A 10367-nucleotide genomic window follows, 5' to 3' on the forward strand; every position below is an offset into this window, starting at 1 on the left:
TGTGCCAAGTTATGTTGCGCTAGTCAGTGAGGCAGTTGTCTTGCATTGCCAGATCCCTCTCCACAGGGCTGTGTCGGCGATGGAGGAGGGTTAGGATAGGTAAAAAAAATAAAAAAAGTAGGCTCTGTATTGGCTGTATTTTTTTAAACCAATCCCAACCGTTCTGGGTAGCATAAGCCCTGATAGCAGAAACAGCGCAAGAGGGAAGGGTAAAACCGGTTGAAATCAAGCTTTATCCCAGCAATGAACAACTGTTGAGCCAGACTAGTGAGGCAGTAGAAAGCTGGCTGAACTGTACTTCTTGATTAAAATGTCCTTGTGCAGAGAAGAACATATCAAGGTTAGATCAAATCAGAAAAAGATTCACTTCTAAGTGGTAACACAGTACTGTCTACATCTATTAACAGCTCAAATCACAAGTAAATCCACAAGTAAACCAAATGTTTTAATCTTGTTTATATGCCAATGCACATGTTTCAACACTGCTTTATACACACACAACTGTATGTTAAAATAAAAGCTTTAAAATATAGCAAGATGAATGTATAAACCTCCTGTGGAATAATCAATCCCCTCTTTTCCTGCCTGCAAATATTTCATGTCAATGCAACAACAAATGAACAGAGCAGTTTTCCATGAAGAAAAACTGAAGAAATGTTTCCATAACAGTAATGTGAACGAGCAGTGATTTAAACCAACAACTTTTGCAGAATTTTGCTCTGCTCAATTTACCAAATAAGTGCTGCAGAAGACTTTAGTAGTGTAACTACATTAGATACAGTAGCATCCCTCAACAGAACAGTACGTTTTGTGGTTTAGTTTTCCGTTTTTCGTCTTTTGGGCAGACGGAGCCTCTCTGTGTTGAGGAACTGTTCGATTGTGGAGATATGGGCTCTGAATGATGACTGTTCGTCTTCCCTCTCCTGGGAGCCAGAGGGTTCCCAATCTGACTCTGAACCAGGACCTACAGTGGAGGTAGGATCACTGCTACACCTGGTGTAAAGAGAAACAACAGCAGTTATATTAGAGAGATACACACTTGACATAAAGCATTATGAAATTATCTTCACTCATTGTTAAATAATGAGTTTAAACTAAAATTTGTAACTTGTTTTGTTGAAATATATTTTGTAACCACTACCTTTTTGGCTGAAGATACCAATAAACCCTGCTTTGCATAAATACGGTTTGTGAAATTCTACAATATTGCAAAATCCATATCATCCTAGGTTCATTTTGTTTTCACAGACGCTACCTAGCTGGTCAAGGACATTGTCATTCAGGTAGATAGCTTTGTATTCACAGCAACAAAAATTCAAAAACACATCACTTATGTGATTGCGAATTATCTGCTACCTCTGTTGTAATTTGAACATCAACTCAATGTCTTCCTGACAATGTGTGCAGTTATGTTTTTAAGCTTTAAGGAAGGTTTCCCCTCAACAAAAAAAAAAATCTCCAAAGTATAACATATATTCTGGTTCAAAGGTTGGGGGTCCTCTTTGTGTATGGTAAATTGACCTACCCTGGGGTAGTTGGCCATGACAGTCTACTGACTGTGATGGATGTGGAGACTGGAAAAGAAGTAATTGACACAGAAGCGCTGCTCTCCTATGTAAAAATGACACCAAAAAGTACAAATAGTAGAGCTCAAATATTTACTGTGAACTTCAATTTAGCAGAAATAATTAATTATTTTTCAAACTTCAGTGCCTCTTTAGGAAGCCAACATTTTTGAGCAAACGGAACATTAACTGATAAACAAATGCAGGGCAGACAATAACCAGTGGCAATTGATATGTAACAGTATCCAGCCCAGAGAAAGTAGCCAGGCTCAGACTGAACTCTGTGTGACGTTCCCAGTGTTCAGAGTCTGCAGAAAATAAAGGCTTTGGCCAATAATTTGTCAAACTATCAGACCAGTTTTTTTTTCTCATACCTAAGGCTGTTGCACTCTATCTCCCTCAATTGCTAGCACCTGGATCTTATAAAACACAGAGTGACAGTTTGCGGTGATGGGGACAAAAGAGAGAATGAGAGTGTGTGAGAGTGAAACAAATGAAACAGCAAGTAAGAGGATGGAGAAAGTGAGTGAGTGAGAGATGGATGATGAAGTGAGAGCGGAAGAGAGAGAGTGAGGAGATGGATAAAGAATGAGTAAGTGAGAGAGGAGAGGTACCCAAGCATCATTAGGTAGATTTTCTTCCACACGTGATTCATTCTCTGTCTGGCTGTCTGTCTACAGGACATCTGAGTTCAGCATAGATCAGCTATGTCCTTTCACTCAACACCTGACTTAACATTTGTCAGTTTTTTTTGTTCTTAATATCTGTCAAATATTTGTCATTCAGTTAGTATTCAGTTAGTATCAGCTAATATTTGCTTGTTCTTACATTCTAAGTTTTCTGGATCACAAAAATGTTGAAAAAGCATTGTACTCTCTAGTTCTAGTGAGCAGTCAGGATGATATGACAGACCTATTCATTAAGCTCTAGCACAAATTTCCCCTGGGGTCCACTCAGACAGTTTATGAAATGATAAAGCTTAGAATCTGTGGAACAGAAATGACCTCAAACTAATTTATATGATGATGATGGTAATGTCAGAAAATATTGTATAGGGGTCGTTGTAACTTCCTCTGAGGCAGTTCATATGTGAACATCTTGCTGTGGCCATTTCCTGCTGTTCAGCATCAAGTCGTAATACAGAACAATGTTGTGGCTTTCCTGTGATGAAATATACTTGGACATAGGCTTCAACAGTTAAAATAAAAACATTTCCATAGCTGCAAGTTGAGATCATACAGTGAGTTATTAATACATCTATCATCATGAGATATAGAGGAATGTAAATCAGTAGTGTTGTTTTACTTGTTGCCTTTAATATTGGGATCAATTTCAAGCTGAGGTCCTTTCCATGCAAGTTGGTGGTTTATAGTGAAAAAGTTGCAAAAGAGCAGCTTCACACTTCATAACTGGTTCTGTAACTGACCATGTCTGCTTTTGCTGTTTCTCTGAAGGTTTTTCCCAGACACTTCCACTCTCCCTGCTGTCTTCTTATGGAAGCTGCAGTTCCACAGACACTGGAGGCATTCAACAGATCCGACGCCCCGCTAATCACCAAGGGGACTAGGAAGAATGAGGTGAGATGGCAGAAACAGCAAGAGGGTAAGAATGAATAATTATTGGCGATGGTATGAAATACAGATGTACACCGAGTTCACTATGTAAGAGGTCAGCAGTTGAGCGGTACTACTGTGTTCCACAATGACTTAATGCTCTATTAATGGAATGGATCTTTGAAATGCAACAATCACCTTTGTTGTGCATGCTTTTTAGAAACATTGGTATTGTGCTGGCAGGATGTCTGAGGAGTCCACCAGAACCACTTTTATGTTGCTCAGACATAGGGGATCCCTGAAAAAACAGAAAGGTTTTATAGAGACCAAACAAGCCTAGTAAAAATACTGATCACATAACGCATCCATTAACAAAAGTATCCATGAATTGTTTTGTGCTTAAACAAATTTACCATGATACCATGACAACATGAGCAAATAGATGATCAAATTGGTTTAAACTCAGTAATCTAAACTATTTCTTTAAATATGAAAACCTCAATTAAAATTGATAGTATTAAAGGTCAAGGATGTTTACATCTGACATTTTGCGTTACACTTTAGCGTTCATTTAACCTTTATTTTTGCTTAAGAATAGAATTGTTTTCTCTTTATACTTTACAATAAAGGTGAGAAAAGCTGCATCCCCAAATGTCTGCAAGCCTTGTGAGTAAAATGTTACCACAACCAATACAAATTCACCTTTAAGGTTCTCTTGAAGGCCACTAAAAGGTAATTGTACGGGTCATGCTGTTTTTTTAACAGTTGTATTTTATTCCCATTGCAAAAGTACATTGTGTTAGGCCATTTCAATATGTAATAAAAACTAGAATGCAGGTAACTGGTCATGTTTTACAATGTGATGTGTGTTCTGCCCTATTAAGACTTTAAGGCTGTCCTGCTATTGGACAATTTTTGGGTGTTTCTTTAAGTTGAGTTAGTGTATGTTAAGTCACAGAGTACAACGTGGAGCAACAATTTTTCCGATTGTAGGCCTACAACGTCTTTATGGTTATAAGAATATCAATGGCATATGGATACTTTTAGAGATTTTATTTTTGATCATATCAGTGGAATAAATAGTTTGTTCACTCTTTATGAGCCATGTCATCATTTGATAGCCTTTAATGTTAAGTTTGGACATGGTGGTCTACAAGAGTCAGAAGTCTTAACATCCTGCAAGATGTGGCAATGAAGGTTTTTAACATGCTGCCACTACAGTAATGCTAGCATTTTTTAATTGTAACACCTAAACAAACTTATGTGAGATGGAGACATAGTTAAGTAACTTACTGTTTTTCTCTGAGCACTACCCAAGTCAAATGACGACCTGTAACACTTATTACTGGGCGGAGACAACTCAATAGTATCATCAAGCAGCAACTTGTTTGCTGGAGACTGCTCATAGTATTTTTTGCTGCCAGTCTCTGGGGATGCATTACTCTCATGACTTGGATGGACGGACAGCTTCAAAACTGTTTCACTTTGAGTTGTCTTTGCATCTCCTGTGTCTTCTTTTTTGTCATTTTCCATGTGTTCTTGATAGCTGCCAGTCTCAACCCAAGATTCAAGGTTTACAGTATCCATTGTGATATCAGTCCAGGCATCCTTCAAATTAGATTTTTCCATAAGTTCCTGGCCAGTCTCGCAGGAATTGATTTCACACGTTTTTACATTTGACTGACTTTCCTTCTTACATGCACTAGAATACCCTTTATCATCATTATCAGTTATCTGACTTTGAAGAAATGCTTGTGATTCAACCACTGTTGTCAGTAAAACACATTCTTCATTATCACACATTTTATCTGGTTGCTTCATGTCGCTCATAATGTCAGACAGATTATTAAGTTGTGTTTGTGTTGTAGTTGTCTCAAACTCTTGGATACTGACAATACCATCAGACTGAGCAGCTAACAGTGCACTAACGGTCTGTGAGCTACAAATACTTGACTGGTTCAGAGGTCCAGAAGGTTCAGTGGGTATCTTGGCTGCTGATTTGTAGGATGGTTTCTCTTCCTTAGTCTTCTCAGAAACTTGATGAGCTAGACTTGGCAGCTGAGAAACTGACTTAGCAAAGGTTTGATCCTCATCATGACAGAGGGGTTGCACCTCTTGAATGACAAAGTTTGGCCCCAGATTGACACTTTGGTGCTCATCAGAGCAAAAGGTATGTATTTCTCTCCTAACTTCATTTCCTTTTTTCACATGGCTAGAGTCAGCATCCTTCTCTCTTATTTTCTGAAAAAGATTTTGTGAGCAGTCTGAGGGTTCACAGGCAGCTAGCAGTGGCTCAGTGTCCATGAAGTCAATGACCTGCTGTGTGTTGCTCTTCTTAGTAGTCATATCAGTAGTTGTCTGAGCCGGTATCTGGGTTTCTGCTGTGTGTTGCCCTGTCTTTCCTTTCTCCTCCGCTCCATATGTACCTTCCCCTTCTGCTCTATGTTTTTTTTCTGTTTCAGGCTGTTTGGGCTCCCCTGCATCCTCTGTTGACCCCTGGCTACAGTCTTGTCTGTCTGCTCTATCTGTTGTTTGGGCCATGAGCGTTCCTCTCTTTTCTCCGGCACTTACTCCCATTTCTCCAGCCCTTCCTCCTTCCTTCACATTTTCTCCTTTTACTTTTTCTTTGTTCCACTGCTGCTCCTCAATTCTTTCCCCATCTTCTCTGTTGTTTTGTACTTGTTTCACATCATCTTTCCATCCCTGTTCTTTCTCACTCATTTCACCATTGCCTTCGTCACGCTTTTCTTTGCTTAGCAAGTCTACTGATCCATCGATAGACATGTAACCAAGACTTGAAACAGTTGATTCTGTTGAAGAAAAAAAACAAACATCTTTGAACAGATGGTTAAATTGTACTGAAAAAAATGACACATCTTAATAAATACAAGTATATCATGCAAACATGGGACTGTCTTGTAGTTTGTCAGTAAATTGCTTGAGTGTCTTGTATGTTTTTATTTAGCTGGCTGACCTCCAGTTACTTTAATGGCAACTAGCTTAGTCACAGCTCCAGTGTCTTCCAGACAGTCTGGGTTTTTGGTCACACTGGAGGCCAAGGGCTGCAGACTTCCAAAGCCAGGCAGTTTAGAGCTGGAGATGGGTTCATTAAGAGTTTCCTCTTCTCTGATTTTCTCCACCAAATTGGGGAAGATCTTTGTAGAAACACTGAGGCTCTGACTGCTGTCTCTCATCTGTGTAGAGAAAAATAGAAAGTCACATGTTTAGGATGCACAATTGCTTTTATTACACCTTTTCACCACAACACCACTAGCCGTGGTACAGGACATGGATGGCGAATAGCATTGGGCTGAGCAGATGACCACACATGTTGGACATCACTCTGTTTGGGTACAATTGCTCCCACATTTGTTAAAGTTTATAACACCACATGTAAGAGACCAGTTAGCTTTCCTAACCAGTCCTATATTCAACTGTCAAAGGAAAAATAATGTAGTCAGATTAACTTGTGGCTACTCAATCCCTGAACTTTCAATAGTTCATTATGGACATGTCAGTCCATTCCAACAGTTTTTTTCAGTTTTGTTTTTCAAAACAAGTGTAATGGAATTCAGACACGACACCACAGCCTCCAAACTGACAATACCTCAATCAATCAATAAATAAATAAATACAATCTTTGTTGTTAGACTACCTTATTTCACTTCTAGATGGATACATTTGTCAAATAGATGCTTCTCATAGGCTTAGGCTATGCTGCTTAGGACCTAGTAAATGTTTACATCTTTCTTTTTGTGAAAGAAATTAATTAATTAAAACCAGAAAAAACATATATGGTTGTCAGGACAGCCCTGAAATAGCTTTTTCTCTGTATGACTCATGTTTTTCTGGAAACATTACTAACTCCTGTGTGTTTTGGTTACACATAGGCAACTATCCATGCGTTTGTATCTGTACCTCCAATTCATGTATATGCTGAGCCTGTACTTTGGTCTGTGAAGACAGTTCAGTATGTCCCTGATGGAGCTTGTTGTAAGCCTCTTTCACTGCTTGAAGGTCCTGCTGCTCACTCTTGATGCAATCCAGAAACACTGACTTCTGTTTAATACAAACATACAAAGACAAATTTAAAAAGACCTTAATGTTTCTTTCAGATGTTGCAGTATGACAAACAACAATTAATTACTAACATGGTTCTCTTTTTTGACAGCACAACTAACCTGGTAAATTCTTTTGCCGAAAAAAAATGGCCCTATCATACTGCCTTCTGTAAAAGTGCTGTATTTATATAGCGCTTTTCTAGACTACTCAAATTGCTTTTACATCATACAGGAATCATTCACCATTCACACACTGTGACCGAGGCTGCGATACAAGGTAAACACTCACACACATTCACACTCCAATGCGCAGCATTAGGGGGAACTCAGGGTTCAGTGTCTTGCCTAAGGACACGTTGACATGGGACTGCAGGGCCAGGGATTGAACCAACAACCTTCCGATTAGCAGCCAACTGCTCTACCACAGAGCCACAGCCGCCCCTCACACTACAATTTTTCTTCTACCTCATTGTCCCATCTGTTCTTGGAAGCAGCGTAGTTTTCCATCAGTTGGGCCATCTTCTCTTCCATTGCCTTTTTTTTCTCTCGCATTACTGTGTGATGCTCCTGCTTAAGGGCCTGCAGTAAAATTAATCACCCATAGGATTTTTAATGCAATACTACATTTTTATGTGTATTTTTTCAATGTGAACAGAAGGTCTTAAACAGGACAGGGAGAGAGAGGACTTCTTGCTCATACAAATCAGTTGGCTTGTGTCATTTTAATAATGATTTTAATACATTAATGAATAGGTGAATTAAAATTGAAAAGGGGGTACAGAGAGAAGAAAAGAGAATAATAAACTGTAAAGCCATAAAAGGAGAATAAACACACTAACTATTATTCAGTTTCGCAGGAGACCATATTTACTAATGTGTATGTTGTGATATATTACACCATATTCATCACTTTTATGAGAAGAAACTATGGCGTTTTTTTTATTTCTGTGCCTGTGTAAATTCACTCCATAATCATTTAAATAGACCCTGAAAAATTCCTGATCCGTGTGGGGCCAATAGGTGGTGCAGAGTTTTACCTGAAGAAAAACACCCCTTTCTTAATCATTCAAACTGAGTTTGGCATACATTTGCTTATATCAATTAAAGCATAACTTTGATGGATATGTTCATCCAAAAAATAAAAAGAATGGGGAAGTCAAGGACAACAAAAGTGATAACAGGGTTTAGCATATTTTTTCCAAGACGCAATTACCACATTACATCTCAGAAATGTGATAGCAATTGTTTTTCTGAGTTGACAATTCATCTCTGTCAAATCAGATTTTTGGTTGATTTCTTAGTTTAGTTCACTTAAAAAATATTGATTTACCCTTAAATTATAACCTACTAAGAATTAGAAGATGTTGTTAGTTTTATCTGTCCTAAAAGATAAAAGTATGTGTCTCCAGATGACTTAGAATGAGGAATTTCATTCTGTTTTCTGTTAAACATGATATTCTATGAGATTAACTCCTTCCTAGTTCTGCATGATTATCTTGATTAGTTCAACAAAAGTACGGCCAATTGCGGCTACTTGTCATGCATATCTGCAACAAGGTAGTTTTGCTACATATTGTTTCAGAAAATAACTTTTGACAGTAAATAAGGTGATGAAGATGACTTTCTACGATTTTGTAAGCATTCCACTATAAGCTGCTTAGGAGCATTTTTCAGCTCAACAAATTAAACAAGATAAATTAAAAATCTATTTAAATTATTTTTAAACAAATGCATCAAAAAAATATATGGCATGGGCATAACATCTAGGCCAAGACAACTCGAAGAAAATATTGGAAAGAAAAGGCAAATGAGTATGAGAGTCAATCTGTGCTGATGTACAGTTATGTCCATAAACCAAAGTGTCTGACCTGGTACTGTTCTCTTTGTGTCTGGAGCTCCAGCTCTAGTCTGCTTACTGTCTGTGTCTGACTCAACAACAGCTGCTGGGTATGCTGCAGAGACTTCATCACTTCCTATACAAGTACACAAAAAAAAATTGACTATACATTTATCAGAAAAATTTAGGATGCGGAAAAAAAATGATTCTGAAAAATGAATATTTAAAATATAAAAACGGACTGTCAGCCATGTTATGAGCGTTGGCGTTGCATAGTTTGTCCACCAGAGGGCGCTCTACAATGTTCCTGTGGGCAATACTGAGTCTTTTTTTGTTAATATGTTTTTGTTCAAAGAACTTTAAGTTTCATTTGTTAAGTTTAAGTTTGTATTTTTATACATTTTATTTATCAAAATGTTAATATAGTTTGATGTTCCTCTGTTCTGTTGTGAAAATAAAACAAATTATCATAATATATATATTTTTTTATATATATATTGGCTGATGTATCGGCAAATCTTGTTTTTAAATAACCAAATATTCCTATAGGTATCAAGCCAGGATTTACTCATAAGATGACCGTTCAAGCTTGATGTTAGCTTATTTGCCCCTTGAAATCAGCCTTGAAACCCTACCTTCCATGCTCTCCTTCCAGCAAAGCAGTCTGCCAGTGGTGGGGGGCCATAGGGTGGACTAGCTGGCTAATTATTGTCTAATTTGTGGTCTGTTAAACGGTAGAATTGCTCCAATTACAATGAGAACATGGGATCATATTTATACAAGACGGACCCCTTCTAACCAAAAACGAGTGGACAATTCCTTGAACCATAACCCGTAGCGCAAAATGAGGATTATCAATGAAGACTGCGAGTCACTGTCAGTTTGGCACACAGAGAAGTACGATTTTGTTTCTTCTAGGTTTAATTTCATTAAGGAGTTTCCGGTAAGTAAGGTATAATTGAAATTACTGGTTTTTGTTAATTATCGGTGTCCTTATGAGAGTTCATTCCGCTGTTTTTTTAATAAACAAATAACACTCATAAAGTTTATGAAATCTTTATGTTTATTGGCAAAATTACATATATATACACATATATATACATATATATACACATATATATACATATACATATACAGTGGTGTGAAAAAGTGTTTGCCCCCTTCCTCAATTCCTTTTCCTTTGCATGTTTGTCACACTTAAGTGTTTCGGAACATCAAGCCAATTTAAACAGTAGTCAAGGACAACACAAGTAAACACAAAATGCAATTTTTTAATTAAGGTGTTTATTATTAAAGGTGAAAAAAAATCCAAACCATCATGGCCCTGTGTGAAAAAGTGATTGCCCCCCTT

At 37.7% G+C, this 10367-nt stretch overlaps 1 protein-coding gene across 2 annotated transcripts in view; it reads right to left on the reverse strand.

The window, feature by feature from the left end:
- Window positions 1-424: 424 nt before the first annotated feature.
- Window positions 425-10367, reverse strand: part of LOC117948596 (sporulation-specific protein 15-like) — a 31815-nt gene continuing 21872 nt past the window's right edge. The window contains exons 14-23 of one of the 2 annotated variants that reach the window (XM_034878324.1): window positions 9048-9152; window positions 7645-7758; window positions 7037-7177; window positions 6093-6312; window positions 5015-5928; window positions 4412-4957; window positions 3317-3416; window positions 2992-3128; window positions 1526-1611; window positions 425-993 (exon numbers count right to left, since the gene is read on the reverse strand). In XM_034878324.1, the coding sequence (XP_034734215.1) occupies window positions 816-993; window positions 1526-1611; window positions 2992-3128; window positions 3317-3416; window positions 4412-4957; window positions 5015-5928; window positions 6093-6312; window positions 7037-7177; window positions 7645-7758; window positions 9048-9152 (2541 nt within the window). In that variant the 3' untranslated portion in view covers window positions 425-815. Of the gene's footprint in view, window positions 994-1525; window positions 1612-2991; window positions 3129-3316; window positions 3417-4411; window positions 5929-6092; window positions 6313-7036; window positions 7178-7644; window positions 7759-9047; window positions 9153-10367 lie in introns of both variants that reach the window. The other variant, XM_034878323.1, reaches the window with a different exon arrangement.

This window comes from Etheostoma cragini, chromosome 8, assembly GCF_013103735.1.
Source record: "Etheostoma cragini isolate CJK2018 chromosome 8, CSU_Ecrag_1.0, whole genome shotgun sequence".
NCBI lineage: Eukaryota > Metazoa > Chordata > Actinopteri > Perciformes > Percidae > Etheostoma > Etheostoma cragini.